We start from the raw sequence: 17,032 nt of genomic DNA, 5'->3' as shown, positions 1-17,032 counted from the left end.
TGGAATAAAGTATCAATTATTCAGTAGAAGAAAGGAAACTAAAAGAAATATAAAATACCAACTTTCAAAAAAAAAATGTAATTTAAGAACTTGAAGGGGATTTTTGTATTTAAAAGCAATTCTCTGGACCGTCACATAAAGACTTAAGATATTCAAATTTACAGTCCCCTTACAACAAATCACAACTAGATGATCTCCAAAAGAACATAGCTAGACATATAATTTATCTGTTTACACACCCAATAAACAGTACAAATAAAATAAGAACTTCACAAACCTTGCACACGACAAATTTTTCACGCAATGAACTCGGTAGGTTAACTTCACAAACAACACACCCGACAAATTGATCAAACAATAACATTCTTATCCCCAAATCACACATTGATTGAATATAATAAAAACACCATATCATTTTATTAAACCTTAGCACGCAACAAAATTTTCAACAATCAATATCCTAGAAATCGAGAAAAAAAATGCAATACCCTAAATGAACACAAGCAAAGAGAAGAGACACCGGAAACGGTCCCTTATGTCCCTTCCCAAGTTAAGGAAAGCTTCGGAACTATTGTAAAAAAGAGAAGTGGGTTTGAGAGCAACCAACATAAAGCCCAACATGAGACAACCGAGGGGTGTGAGGAAGGTAATGGAGAGGTGAGCAAACCAAACCCACAAGCCCAAAAAAATCAATTAATATTAACATTCTTATTTATAATAATAATAATTATTATATTAATCACAATCCTATTCAGAAAAATATAATTACAATTATATTATTATTATATTAATATGAATAATACTACTAGTTATACTATTATTATTAGTAATAATAATAAATAATAAATATAATTATTATTTATACCAATTATTTTTTTTCTAAATATGTTTATTAATTAATATGAACTATTATTAGTGATATTAGTATTAATATTACTTTTATCTTCTTTTTTCAATTTTTCATTTTTTTTATAATTTTAATATTATAATTTTTTCTTTAATTATATCAAAAATTAATTAAAAAAATTACTTTTCTAATTTACTTCTAACTCATTTATTTGTATTTATCACCAAAATCTCTTTTTCGCAAACTGAAAGAATTTTTATTTCAATTTGGTGTAAGTTTTACAAATTTTAATTTCAAGTATAATTATATTGATTATTTTAATGTATAATATAAATGTTAATTTGATCGTTAATTCAGTAGTTAATTCAGTAGTAAAAGTTAACAATTTTATTAGTAAAAAATAATTTATTTTTTTTATCAGCAAATAATGAATTAAATTAAAGGGATACTTCAGGGGTATCCCAATCCTTATACAAAAAATCTTGTTTTTCCCTCTTACTCACTTAATATACAAGTATGTAGAGAAACTTAAACTTGCTTCCCTATTACTAGATATAAGCAATTGTAAGCTGGGAAGATTTTCTCAGAAGAACAGAAAACCAGCATCCCTGTGTTGCATCAGACCAGGAACCACCCTGCTGATCCTAAAGACTTACCTCACGCCTTTTATCAACCCTTTTGGTATATGATCCCGGCCTTATAGCAAATTACAACAGACCAAATTGTAGTTCCTTCTGTATGCTTGAGGTTCCTTTCACAAAACCACCCCACACCTTCTGAGACACTTCTTCCCTATTACGGTTAGACCGTGCCTTCCTGCTTCCCTCCTATGCAGTGCACCCATGTGCATGTGCACTAAAATCATATCTTCGTAGACCTGCAGCAGCCAGAAAACCAGCAGGCACCACCCAAATTCCACTTGGAACCTCTTTAATCCTATTTTGCTCCTCCTCTTTGCTTTGGACCGTAGCCATAGATCTTTGTTATAACTCCTAGTTTGCTCTTTCCGGACACACGTTATCTCAAAACAGAAGAGTTCCAATTTTCCTCCCTCCTACAAGTGTGGACTCCTAGCTTTGCACGAGTGACAGACACACAAATATGCCCATTCCCAATGTGCTACAATTACATGCTTCTTGTGTTTTGGTTGACTATGTGTCACCTCCTATACCAATACAAAACAGCACATCCCCACCATGCCACAACACCAAACTGCCAATAGGCAAGCCTATATCAACATGTTTAAACTGACTCTACTGACCCGCACTAGTTACAGGGTGTGAAAGCTACCCTTTCCAGCACTGGCATGTGAAACTCTCCTCTGCCCCAAGCTAGAAACAGCAACCTACCTGCCTTACATCAGCTTTTCTTCACCCTCAGAACTGCAGCTCCTTGCCACTCCAGTGCTGGTCCAAGGTACCCTTCCACTCCATAATTCATCCTGCACTCATCATTTTTTCAATGCTAGGGGACCTAAATCAGCTTAGGCCTTACCAGCATTTAGATATAGGCGCCACCTTCCAGTTCTGGTTCACACTAATGCCTGCCCTTTGAAACTCCCCTAGTTGTTGCCCTAGTCACTGTGGGCCATTACCTAGCCCCTTGACCCCTCTGCTAGACAGGCCACACTATTTAACACTCTTTATACAGATAACCGGGTTAATGGTCCAATCTGCAAAAGAGTAATTAAATGACTTGGTCCTATGTTTTAGCCAAGACCAGGATTTTAGCTTTGCCATCTGGATCATCTCCTCTACATCCACAACTCCTTGATTGAACAAAATGGAATTTCTCTGGTCCCAAATACCTCTTATAACAGCTGCCCAAATACCTTTCCAAACCAAGTTTTGTTTTCCACTGGCCTGAGTACAAAGAAAACTCTCAAAATGAGATTTAATCTCGTTATTTTGCACTAAACGATTCCCAGCCACTTTTGGCAAAGGGACCAGACACGTTGTGCAAACACACACTCAATGAATAAATGTTGTGATGACTCCTCCTTAGTCCGACACAGAACACAAACTGTAGATTCCATCTGCACACCTCTTCTCACAAGGGCCTCCCGTGTTGGAATTCTGTCTATAAGCACTCTCCACACTGTTATTAACATATTAGGAAATGTTGTGGCTTTCCAAAGGAGATAAAAAATAACTTGTTGAGTCCCTCTTAAATGCTTGACTAGGCAAGTGTACGCTGAACTCACCGTGTACCTCTCTAGTTCCTCCTCTCCCCACACTTGGGTTTCATTTACGTATCTCTTCACAGCAGACCCTGAAACTCTTTCAAGAAGACTTCTTTCCATCTCAGATTCCCACTCAAATCTCTCCCTCCTCCATTGTAACCTCCATTGCCATTCAGAACACTCCCACCCTCCAGCTTCTTCGACTTTTTGCTCCTGATTTGCCGTTAAGGTATACAGCCTTTGGAAACATGTTTTTAGACTTGTATTACCAACCCACACATCCTCCCAGAATCTGATCTTATCTCCCCTTCCTAATTTCCATCGTAGCTCTTCTTTGAACCAACCTTCTCCTTCTCCCTCCCTACAGATCTTTTTTATATCTCTCCACCACCATGATTGGTATTTCACTGGAATCTGTGTGTCATCTAGTTGCAAACCATATTTTGAGAGTAATACCTCCTTCCACTTCCCTTTCTCTTGTGAGATAAGCCGCTATTTCCATTTTGCTACAAGGGCAAAGTTCAACTTTCTAATGTCCTTGATTCCCAGACCACCCTCTTCTTTCTGTTTGCACACGTCTCCCCAACTTACCCATGAAATCGGCCTTTTTTCCTTTCCCCATCCCCAGAGAAATTTTCTCTGAGTGCTAATTATGCTTTTGTAAACCGATTCTGGTGATTTATATACAGACAGATAGAAGAGAGGTATTGCAGTGAGCATGGACTTAATTACACAAGTCCTTCCTGCCAAGGACAAAAACCTCCCCTTCCACACACTTAGTCTGGCCTTCAATTTTTCCAAAACAGGTTTCCAGAACGTTTTTTTCCTTGGGTTTCCTCCTACTTCTAGTCCCAAGTACTTAAACGGATATCCCATCTGGCCACAATTTAAAAGTTTTGAGTAGCATCTAAGATTAGTATTCTCAACATTAATACCTACTAGACTTGATTTGTGGAAGTTGATTTTCAGCCCAGATGCTATCTCAAAACCCCTTTGAATTGCCTTCATACTCACCACATTGCTCCATGAATCTTCACAGAAAAAAAAGGGTGTCATCCGCATACTGCAAGAAGCTCACATCCACCTCCTTACTTCCAATCTTAATTCCCGCCAAAAGGTTGATTTTTATCGCCTGCCTGACTAGTCTAGCAAGGCCTTCAGCCACTACTGTAAACAGAAACGGTGCTAAGGGACTGTCTCAATCCTCTTGTCGGTATGAATTCTTCAGTTGGACTCCCATTGACTGGAACAGACACTGTGGCTAACTCCATACATCCTCTGGTCCACTTAATCCAGGTATTATGAAAACCCATCCTATCAAGCATATCGTACATGTACTCCCATCTTACCGAATCATACGCTTTTTCAAAATCTACCTTCAAGCACAGTCCGCTTCTCCCCTTCCTTCTAAGGTCCTCAATCACCTCGTTTGCCAGGAGCACACTATCCGTGAGACCCCTATTGATGAGAATCAAATAAAGGAGGCTTTTATTAATGGAGGAAAAGGACATCCACCCTCACATTTGAAGTTCTTCCTTCTAGTCTTCTCAAAATTAAAAGAAGACATAAAATAAAGATGAGGCCCAAGCCCAAAGCCCAAGCCCAAGCCCAAGAAGGCCAAAGCCCAAAGAGCCCAAGTCCATCCCATGAGGGGCAAGGCCAAGCTTTGAAATACTCTTGTATAGTTTTAGGAGGTGTGGTTATTAAATAAAGGTGTGTGAAAATGTAAAATAAAGTCACATTGTCCATGTGACTTAGGAGAGTGGTGTAGGTGTAGTTTTTGGGAGGTGTCATAGTAGAAAAAGGTCACACCTCCCATGTGACTTGTTTTTGGTGGGAATTTCAAATGAGTTTATTTGAAATTTCCCACTTATTTTTCAGCACCTTAGGCTATAAATAGAGGTGCTTCCTTTGTAAAATTCAGATTTGAATTTTATCTAAAGAAACTATACTCAAAATTGGAGTGAGCATTTGGAGAGCTTTGAGCTTCTTCTCTAGTCTTATCTTGAAGGACCATGGTTTCCTCAAGTGGCGGCTTCCACACTCATCTAGGAGCATCCATTCTTCTAGTGGCGTGATCATCCAACCACTCCTCCATCTTCATGAGCATTCTCTTCTCCTTCCTTTCTTCTTCTTCAATTTGTTCTTGTTGCCTTGAGTTTTGAGTTGTTTTTGTTTCGGTTCCTATAATTTTCCAGCACCTTTATTCTGTTTAGTTTTTAAATTCTGTTCGGTTCTTTTGTTTTAAGTTCAATTCTGTTCGGTTTATTCTTTTCCTTCTCCTTTGTTGATTCAATTTGACAATATTTGGTTCATCCAAATGAGTTTGGGATTTGGTACTTGTTTTGGTGAGTTCTTGATCTTAGAACCATGATCCAACTTCTAAGAAAGTGCCTCTACATTTTCCAGCTCAAGGTGATTCCTCAAAGTGTCAAGAATCTTGTTCTATGTGGCTATTGGAATCACATCACCTATCCTTTATAAATGCAGACTGACTCTCATCTATTATTGTCGGTAAAACTTTCTTTAACCTTACTGCTAATACTTTAGCAATGACTTTATATATGGCTCCCACTAGGGATATGGGTCTAAACTGATCAAGCTTGCAGGGATCCTTAACTTTTGGAACAAGTGCTATGAATGAAGCATTGCACCCATTGGGAATACAACCTGTTTTGTAGAATTCCTCTATTGCTGCTACAAAATCTGCCTTTAAGTACTTCCAGCTCTTCTTAATGAAATTAAAATTAAATCCATCCGGGCCTGGACTCTTTGAGCCTTCTCATTGCCACACCGCCTCCTTAACTTCTTCCTCAGAGAAAACCTCTATCATTCGCAAGCTGTCTTCTTTAGCAAGGGTTTTAAACTCGACCGCATCAAGTCTCACCCCAAAATCCTTTGTTGCTTTAAACCTATTTTCTAAAAGCTTTTTAGCTTCACTTCGTACAGTACTAGGCTCCTCACACCAGAAACCCCCAACCTCTACCCCTTTCACTTCATTCCTTAGTCTTCTCCACCTAAGAGTTGAGTGGAAAAAGCTAGAGCAGGAATCACCATATCTGAACCAATTTGTCCTAGCCTTTTGACGGATAAGTGACTCAAGCTTATTATCAGTCTCCCAAAGCCTTCTAATCAGATCTGTTCTAGCATGCCTCTGACTTTCCCCCACTTGACCGTTACAATCTTGACTATCAAAGTTCTCAATTTCATGCACTATAGAACTCTTAATCAAATTCAGATTCCCAAAGACGTCCCTATCCATACTTTTAGATCCGCCTTCAGAAGTTTGAGCTTTTCCTTAAGCCCTTTTATTGCACCTCCTTCGGATGTATATGACTTCCACCTTTCCTCCACCATTCCAGCAAAGCCTTTTTCTGAAAGCCATGCATCAATCGACCTAAAGGGTTTGGGACCCTAATCCTTGTCCAGACATTTAATCATCAAAGCACAGTGGTCTGAGACCTCCCTTCATTGGACATATTGCTTGCAAGTGGGCCAACACTGTAACCACTCCTCTGTTACAAGAGCTCTATCAATCCTACTCTTTGTCGTTCCATTTGATTTGAACCAAGTAAATTTTTTCCCAACAATGGGCAAATCCATAAGCAAGTTTGTCTCTATAAACCCATTGAACTCCTTCATCTCTTTTATAAAGTCTCCCCTATTTGTCCCTTGTCTTTCAACTCGTCTTCTTATAGCATTAAAATCCCCACAAAAACACCACATCCCAATCTGTGAATTTTCTTTACACTTGGACAGTTCCTCCCAGAGAATTTTCTTCTCTTTTAGAGTGCATGCTGCATACACATTAACCACACAACACCTTTGGGATGATTTCCCGTGTAGACCCACAATAGCTATGTAACCTGTCCCCCATTGAGTGGCTCTCATACTTAAACGCATCTTTGTGCCACAGAGAGAGTAGACTTCCACTGCCGTTCTCCCCTCCATTATGTATCCAACCAATGTTGTTATCCCCCCAAATAGAGAAACACCTAGCATCCGTTACTTCTGTAGTCTTTGTTTCCTGTAAGCACATGAATTTCACTCCCTCTATCGATATACACCTCCTCAAATAACGTACTTTTGTTCCTCCCCCCAAACCTCTAATATTGAAGTTAAAAATCAGCTTCTAAACCTCTCTGTCTACCCAACTCTGTATTATTCATCACTTCCTGATCTCTGTCTTCCGTAGAGATGAATTCTTGAACCACCTCATCTTCCTCCCCTCGACAAGCTAACCCAAACCGTTTTCCAACGACGCAAAGGTTATCTGACTCCTCCCTACTTTCTGGATTGTGCACTCGAGCATTACATAAATATATATCCCCATCAGAAATGGATGTTGAGAACATACCTTCTCTATTCAACATGTTACTCTTCTTCTGTGATGTTTTCTCGCTCAACCGGACGGACCGCCTAGGATATGTATTTGCGTCTCCCAACTCTCGGAGCGCTTTCAGCTTACATTTCCGTGATTGGGTTTTACTTGCAGTACCCGCTTCTGCTACTTCTTCTTCGGACAAGCCATGCAAAACCCCTATTTGGTTTTCTTTCTCCATGGCAAGTCGTCCCTCTTGACTAGAATTGGGTTCAATTTGTCGGTTATCAGTTCCACTTCCCGTTTCCACGAGATACGGTGATTCAGAGTTTCCCACATAACGTCGTTCATCGTCTTCCTCTGGCTCATTCGCCCTTCCAGATATGTGTTCGATTTCCTTCTGTGATAGGTTCTGTCCAGCCTCACCCCCTTTTCCCGAGTGGGCCTTCCCCGCTCGCTTCTGGCCCAGATGCATTTTGGGCTTAAGAGGCGTGTCCCTGCATTCTAAATCCACCACTAACCTAGCCAGCTCAGCATGCCCAAAAGGGTGATTTTGAAAATACGTGAGATCTTGTACAGACTGAGATACTAAAGCTGCCTCCTCAGCCTCCTCCTTACCCTTGGTTTCCTCTTTAGTGCATAACCGGGTTGCTTTATTCTGCCTCTTATCCCCTTTCGTAGCAGTTGCCCAAGATAGGGGAGCCTTTGTCGTATTTGCACTCAGGTCCGCTCCCTCCTCCTCCTTCTTCTCCGGTCGTCGGACCTTCCCTCCACTCAAACCCTCATCCTCACCGTTGAACACCGAAATATCAAACTCCTCCACGTAGGTCTCTAAAGATGAAATGCTATTAGAGGTATCTAGATAATTCTGATGACACATACAATGCCCTTCAAGTCTTATGAGTTGTTCTTCTTCAACGTATATGGTCACCTCTTGGTCATTAATCATCATGCTCTTAACCATTCTGGCGTTACGGTTTTTGAGTAGACGGACTTGGAGTCTTGCATACTCCAAGTTTTCCCACATGGTCGTTGTTGCATCTATAGACACTAGTGACGCTTCCTCTCCTACTATTTTTTAGAAACAATCTTTGGTCCACAGCGGTAATGGCAAACCGTAACTTCGCACCCAGACTACTCTATGCTCTGCAACAGACTCCTCCGTCCATGGCTCGATTTTTTGGAATACACTCTCGAACCACGCCTTATTGAGATCTATTAACTCCTTCATGTTCACCCCTTCTCGTGGAGTAAGGAGAGCAAGATTATCTCCCAGGGATCTAACTCGGACCATGCTCATACCCCCCCTTTAATAAATTCATCATCAAGTTCTTCAAAGCTCAGCTCTTCCCTAAACTGCCCTACCATACTGTACTCCATCCACGATAATACCTTCTTTTCAGTGGTAATGGTTGGCCCCTCCCACCTTCTTTGAGCATCACCTTTGATAACATCTGCATATGACTTGCTCCCTGCCTTCACTCTCCATACCTCCGTTCTTCTCTTCTAACCACGAACAGTTGGTGACTCCTCGTGTAGTTTCCTGTATATCCTTCTCTGCTCCTTATGATACGCTCTGTTTTCACTCCCCTGCCCTTTAGCTTCCAGCTCACTCCTCCTGTATTTCGGAACATTTACATGCAGCTTCTTGTTGCCTATGTAAATCTGATCAAGGTCCTTCTCCAGCCTCCCCACATTCCTTACTTCAAAAAATCTAACAAACCCAAACCTTCTCCCCCATTTGTTAAGTCTTCTTGAGATAAACACTTCTTTAACCCTAGCCAACCTTCTAAAAATCTTGATCATATCTAGCTCCCCATACCCGTTTGAAAAATTCGCGAAGAAGAACGTCGTGAAATCATTTGAGTTTTTGTAGGCATGATGATTGGTACCAAATTCTCCATGTTCTCCTTGCCTCTGCGTCGACATACCTTAAAAATTAAGAGTAATATAATCACACTCTTGTGCACAACATAGCGGACAACCCATTAACAATAAATATATTCGGTCACTAATTTCAATAACAAAAGTTAATAATTTTCTTCCTTCTTTCATTTGAAAGTTTTCTTTAGTCTATCAAATTTTTGTATTTCTTCCGTTGATGCTTAATTTTATTCCTATTTATATCTATTTCCTTCACTTCAATGTCTGCATTTTCCTATTTTTAAAAATTGAACGAGTTTAGGTTCTTCAAAACGATATGTTAATCAATTAAAATCATATCACACCAACCCACTCATACATGTTTGTTTACATAGTTATCATCAAATCATAGCACATGTGACCAGCATCCTTATCCAAGGTGCCATGGTACTTCAAGATCATCTTGACTTCCTACATACTACTGGAAAATATTTCTTCATATACCAGTTTTAGAACTCATTTAAAAACAATCGAGATCCTCTAAATTGATTTTCATTAATAGTGGATTTAAAAAAAAAATTACTTATGCTATAGCATATTATATGGTTTAATCATAACCTGTAAAGCATATTATTTGAAACGGATATTAAACAGTGATACGATGCAATAAAGTGTCATAAAAAGTTGTTTACATAGCAGTGTTGAGTGAATGATTATTAACCATAAAGTTTGGCAGAGAAGGACAAGAATAATGAGGGACCATAAAATGAAGCAGACTCTGTTGTGGCACTGCATGGTGGATGTGTTCAAACTATTATTGACTTTTATGAGCACTGCGTTTGGAACTCTGCAGTGTGAACATAATGGAACACGATGGCCTGAGATTAGTTAGCAAGTGGATGGATGATTCATCGTGTTAGTGCGTTGATGAATAATAGCTTCTGATGTGACAATTTTTACTTTCTTTTCTTTTTAAATTCAAATAATACTACATATCAAATATTACGTCAATTCTTATTTTTCTACTCTCCTATTTACCACACTTTTTTATATTTTTTATTCTCTCAAAACAATAATATCCACACATAATTTATGTGTATTAGATTGAATTTTACGATTTTATAACTTTTCAAATTATTATTATTACTACGAGTAGTAGTAGTAGTGTGTTATTATTTTCAAGTTTAATTTTTTTTTTTAATTTTTTAAATAAATAGTATAAACTATTCTTACATAGCATAAAAAAATTATTAAATTGTGTTTTATTTTAAGTTCTAACTAACTCTGTTGTCTTTTTTAATAATATTTTTGTAATTATACACTTTGATTTTTAAGTTTAAATCAAATTAAATATATTAATTTAATTATTTGAAATAATATAATAAAGATATTTTGATTTTTATAATTAAATGGTTGTGTATAAAAATTAAATTTAAATTAGTCTCCTAAAACTGGTACATTTTTTCTTTTAGTTCTTTAATTAAAAAAATTGAGTTTAGTTTTTTAAAATTTTGTCATATCTTTTATAATGTTTGGCTTAAATGAAGTTAGTGATATTGTTAATATGAAGTAAGATTTATCTAGTCTTTGTTATTGATACTTTTGTTTATTTAAGGTGAAATTCTAAACTATTTTGATGAGAACATGAGGTTGCACCCTACCCTAATAACGAGGTATAGTTTTTTCTCAATTTCAAAAACAATTCTTGAACTATGAGGTTTATATGGAGATTTTTTATTGGAGGTGTCAATAATCTTCGGTAAGACATGTTGTATTGGAGGTTTTCTAAACTCCTTACTTACAATGATTTGAAAAAATGCATCCAATTTCTTAGTAATTTTGAAATTTTTTTACATTCCTTTTTTTCTACATATTTTTCTTTACACATCTCACTCTTTATTTCTACACACGCTACCTTCACATACAAATTTTTCCAATTGTTCAAATCCATTTTAAAATCTTCTTTCAAAACCAATTTTCAAATCATCTTCTTCCTCTGTTGTGTGTGACGTCGATTTCATAACCTCATTGTTTCCAATCTCAGAGTTCTACACATGTTGTCTTCACACTCAAATTTTTTCCATACGTTCAAATCCATTTTAAAATTCCCTTTCAGAACCAATCTTTAAATCATCTTCTCCCTCTGTTGTGTGTGACGTTGATTTCAAAACCTCATTGCTTCGAACCTTATTTCTCTCTACTTCTAATTGGTATGTATTTTCGAATCCTCATTTCTTATGCCCTAGATCTCTTCTTTGCCTAACTCCGATGTGTTTGTTTGTTTTCGTGAAGAAATTGTTCTCAACTGGTGCATTTTCCTCCCATACCTACAGTGTGTTTCTTGCATTTTTTGTGGTTCGTGCATTTTGTACGTTTCGTGGTTTCGGTGCCTTTGGTTTCAGCTCAAGGATCCAAAACTTCTCTTTGGTTGGTCTCTAGAAGAGACCACCGACCAAAATTGCGGCAACAAAGCAATGATAGAACACGTACTAGAGATGGTCTAATTGCAATGGCACTAGAAGGAATAAATAGATTCTTTTTTGGATTACCGTCTAAATTCAAAAACGAAGGTATAAATAAAACATTTTTTAGGCATTCACATTCAAATTTATTAATTTTTATATGTTGATGATTAGGAAAATGCTCTAAAAAATAAAGAGAATAGGACAAAGCAAACCATTGCTCACACGAGTGGATCTAAGAGAATTGCAAGGAAAAGAGATGAAATGGTGACAAAAATACATATGTTCATGTTAAATTTATGTTTTAATCTCTCTTACAGTGTTTCATATAATTTTTCTTCATTTTAATAGAAAAAAGAGTGTGGCCACAAGGTTAGTAGAGGAGATATATGAATAGTTATACATAAGCATGCTAATGGAGCATTTGTGAGTGATAAAGCGAAGGAAATTGGTGTAAGTTTAATTCTAATGAAATCTATAATTGTCAATAACACTTAATGTAAGTTTAATTTATTTCTTCTTGTGTTCTTTCTAGGAAAAAATTCAAGCATGTGAATTAACCTCATCATCATTCATATCTAAAGAAATATCAACAATTGACTCCTTAGCTTATGTTTTCGGAAGCCAAGAACATTGTGGATGTGTTAGGAGTTTAGGTTTGCATTCTTGCCCATTTAAAGTGTTCGGTTGCAATGCTCATTCGTAGTGGGAGATCTTCCAATACACATTTAAAAAATCAAGTTCATTATTTATTATTTTTTTATCATATTTTTTTATTTTAAACACTTCTACTACATGCTCTATTTGGATTATTTATTTCTATTGTCAAAGATGTCAACTATCATTTATTCATAGCAAATAAATCAATAAAGAAAGGCTATCAGCATTAAACCACATGCTCCATCTACCTCCCGTGTTTACAAAAAATGAGAAACAAATTTTATTTTGCAAAGGTTTAATGGAAATTTTTGGGTCTTCTCGCAAGCACCTTCTCTGCTTCACTAATCACCACTTTTTACTTTTTTTAAATTTTGAAAATTTGTGTTTGTTTTTAGTTAGAAGGCTAAAACTAGAGTAGAACATAAAGGACTAGTTTAGTTCCATGTTTGGAGTTCATGAAAGTTCACAATGTTTTTGTTTTGCTTTATGTAACCTAAAGTCTCTTGTCTCAATCTCGTATATTGAGGTCAACATAACATGAGTCTATGCCTTTTCGTGTTGTGTAATAAGTATAAAACAAAAGGGTTATTTTTTATTATTGTATTGCTTGTTGGTTGCGGAGAAGACAGTTGAGGGATTGTTTGATTGATACTTTTAGAATCTTGCCTCCTTTTAATGTGCCTTATTAAGTTTACTTGCTTTTCACAAAAAATTTCCTTCCCTTCTTTTGTTATGTCTTTCCATCTTTGCTTCCTATTTATGATTACAAAACGAAAAATAGTAATTCATAACTGTGTTGTTTTTTCTTTCCTAGTTCGGATATGATATCAACTTTTTAGATGGAAATTGACTAGGATAATTTATGTTTTCACGTGATTTATAACTATTATTGCTAGAGAAAGAAGATCAAATAAAATAAAATAAAAATTGATCATTTCATAGATATATGTAAGAGTAAAACTAGAGTAATTTGAGGACATCTCTCAATAAGCAATTAACATGTTTACTTTATGATGATTCCTCTAAGCATTTAACCTATTTCATTAAGCCAACATGTTGGATTAAAATCCATTATTCCACTGAATTTGAAATTGACCTTTATACTATAGGCAGTAAATTTCTTTATGTACAATATCTATTGAAATTTGTAATTGATTCAAAACTCAAATGGAAGATATCATTCTGGTCAAAAGGTTCATTTATTGGATTTTGGTTTGACCATTTATATCATAACATTGCAAGAGTTAATAGTTATAATACAATGTATGAGTCTAAAAAAAGACTAAAAATTAATTTTGAATATGTTAAATATTCTTACTTGATATTATTTTAAAAGAAAACATACCATATGGGTATGATAGCATATGCAGAGTGGATGAAGATTGCGAGCAAAGCTAATTGAAGTAATTTTGAATGGCATATATTAAGGATCACATATAAAGAGAAAATTGCTCAAGTAGCAACCATATTCTAGAAAGTTATAATATGAAGATAGAACCATCAAAAGAACATCATATATAACAAATTTTCAATACTATTTACAATTTTTGTATAGAATTTATACAATCTTTTGTATCTTCTTTGTAGTGAGAGTGTGATAACTTTTTATTCTACACTATGTGAATCAACTTATTTATAAGGAAGCCTTAATTATGTATTTTATCTATGAGAGTAAGCTTCCTAAAACATTTACCATGAGTTTGTAGTCAGAAGTGACAACAAAGAATACTTGAGTTCTTGGTCTCAAATAAAGATTGAGAACTAAACATAATCCAAAAGTTACAGGTAAACCAGTATAACATGTCTGTTGCTTTTCTTTACTAGATGTCACTTGTTATAAGGTCTAATACTCATCGCAAAAAAGTCTTGAGGCTTTATTCAACCCTTCCTCTCTTTCTAGAGTATGCATGTGCCATCAAACTCAAATGACACCATAGTTAATAAAAGGGTGTACATTTATAGAGAACAATAACTCATATCTAGAGGAAGATTTGAAAGAAGACTTGAAGGATTAGCCTGATGACAACCAAAGATGTTGATCGAGATCTCAGATGATGATGACAATAAGATGAGAAAGGGCTCTTGAGAGTTTAATTTCACACCTAAAGCTTCTCTAGTTTAAATTCACATCTTGAGTATCTTTAACTTGATTCCATATCATGATCATCTTTTGCTTGACTTCACGCCTTAATCACCTTTAACTTTACTTTGCTTGTTGAGAATATTTAGCTCAACCTCAATCCTTGAACATATCTAGTTCAATATTGTGCCTTCAACAATTCTTCATTGGTGAGTAATTCACACACTGGGTCATAGCATTTGAAATTATATGAAGTGTGAACATCCAACTATGTTATGTATAGAGTCATAACACTAAGTATAGTAAGCATAAACATTAAGCTACACAACACATTAAGTCATAACATCTACTTATCACTATAAGAAAATTATTAAATATCAACTAATTTAAAGACTAAAAATAATTAGTCATTATATGACTAAGTTGGATATTATTTTATAAACTAAAAAATTATTGGTATCTAAAGTAGTTTCTATTATTAATAAAAAAATTATAAAGTAGTTTCTAAATTAGTATTTAACATTAGTTATCAAGGTTTTAGAAACTAACTACTTTAGATTATAAACTAGTCTTTAATTAAATTAGTGACTAATTTAGAATTTAAAATAGTTAGTAGATAAAATATTAGTAACTTATGTGAGATATCCTTTTAAAAATTACTTTATAATTTTTTATTAATAATATAAACTATTTTAGATATCAATGTTTTTTAATTTATAAAATAGTATCTAACTTAATAAATATAGTAACTAATTATTTTTATCTCTAAATTAATTTATGTTTGATAATTTTCTTATATAATTAATAAGAAAACATTGTGTTATACTACGATTCAACATAACATATTATAAGTTATAATGATCTAGGTTTACGAATCAAGTTATTTATTTAAAGTTTGGAATATCAAACTTAATAATTTTCATAATACTTTTAACGTAATTTTTCAACAAATTTTCTAAGTCAACACATCCAAATTGAATTATTCACAAAAAAATCGATTTCCAAACTTATTTTTTACACTTATCAATTTTATACATTATAAACAACTTAAATAATTGGAGTGGAGAGAGCATTAAAAGAAACCTAACAGAAAATCCATTTTGCAAATTAAACTATAGGAAAATTGAGCAAGGAGCATAAATTTATAGCTAAATGCATTTTGTTGTGAAATTGAATTAGAGAAGTCACTAGAGAAAATTAATTAAGCGGACTATATTTTCTTAAAATTAAGGATGAAAAGAGTTCACCTTTGGAAATTTGCTTAGCGAAAAAACTCGTCCAACTAATTTGCATGAAAATGAGTTTCCTTGTTTCAAAAATTGAATTATATAAATAGGATTTTAAAAGAGAAAAGAAACATTGAAGAATAGGAACCACTGCAATAATAAAGACAACAAGACAAACTCCATTAAAGGCATTGGAAAGGGTTGAAAAAAACCTTAAAAAGGGAAATTTCCCACTAAGTCATTCATGATATTGATGAGCTTTTCTCCTTTATCATCATGTTGTTAGTTTTTCTTTAGTTAAGATTAAATGTAATTAATCAACCAACTCTCTTATATTAGTTTTAATTATTTTGAAATTTTTTTATCTTTGTTAGTGATTTAATATTTTTGTTCAATGTTTTTATGGTTAGAAAATTATAGTTTTAACCCTAAATATAGAAACTCACTTAGAAATATTTGTATGTTTTCGTTATAGATTAATTACCTATTGAATTGAGTATTTAAGAGTAGAGTTTAACTCATTACTTATTTAATACTGCAAGTATTAATTAATGCAAGTCTTATTTTAATTACTTAAGAAATTGGTATTTAAGGGGGAAAAAACTTGAGAGTTAATTAATAACATCTTGTCAAGTTACAGAAACAACCAATTAAAGAAAATAATTTAATCTGATAAATTTTAGAAATATGAATCTTGACAACCATTTATGCAGGCAAGTAATGTTATCCAACTCCTTTGAAATATGTGTTTTAGTAATGAAACAAGACCAATCCTGGGTCATTGATTATATGGAGGACATCTAAGTTTTTGCTGTCTTTTTTGTCTTTGGTTTGTTAATTTATGCTAAGAAAAAGAAGAAAAGAGTGAACATAAAATAGTAATTGGAGGAGTTGGTGTTGATGCAGTTTTTGCAGAGAATCTAAGGTCCATGTGTGTGTGGGTGGATAAGTGGGGACTAGCATGCCAAGCTATACCTAATTAGTGTTCACGGACATCACTTTTAAACACTGGCCTCTTCTGTGAGACTATCACGTTTCCATATTGCAATTTCTGTCCTTATTTGGAAAGCTAAGGTCTCAATTCAAACTTATTTCAATCACAATCCCAACACATACTTTGACTTTTCAATCATTCCAACTCACTTTACGTAAGACAGGACGTCATCACAATTTACATTATTCTTCTCAACCAACATAATATTTAAGATTAAATAACTACAACTTTTTACTGCATTCAATCCTCTTTCATAACTTTTAACCCAAAAAGAAAAACAATAATCATGATTTTCTTTTCATTAACAGTCTTAAACCAGTGTCTTCAAAACTTATACTTTTATGTTATACTCTCACGATACTAAATTTAGTTTATTCGTTAAAAGATGTTAAAAGAC

General features: G+C 34.7%; 1 protein-coding gene across 1 annotated transcript; it reads right to left on the bottom strand.

The window, feature by feature from the left end:
* Positions 1–2,206: 2,206 nt before the first annotated feature.
* On the bottom strand, positions 2,207–4,363 carry LOC137815854 (uncharacterized). The gene is made up of 5 exons (XM_068618966.2): positions 4,198–4,363; positions 3,621–4,060; positions 3,051–3,521; positions 2,567–2,709; positions 2,207–2,288 (listed from the first exon to the last, which is right to left on the bottom strand). Exons 1-5 carry the CDS (start codon positions 4,361–4,363, stop codon positions 2,207–2,209), a joined length of 1,302 nt encoding a protein of 433 aa, XP_068475067.2.
* Positions 4,364–17,032: the final 12,669 nt, after the last annotated feature.

This window comes from Phaseolus vulgaris, chromosome 1, assembly GCF_051622355.1.
Source record: "Phaseolus vulgaris cultivar YP4 chromosome 1, ASM5162235v1, whole genome shotgun sequence".
Classification (NCBI taxonomy): Eukaryota; Viridiplantae; Streptophyta; class Magnoliopsida; order Fabales; family Fabaceae; genus Phaseolus; species Phaseolus vulgaris.
This window is presented reverse-complemented; position numbering and strand designations above follow the sequence as displayed.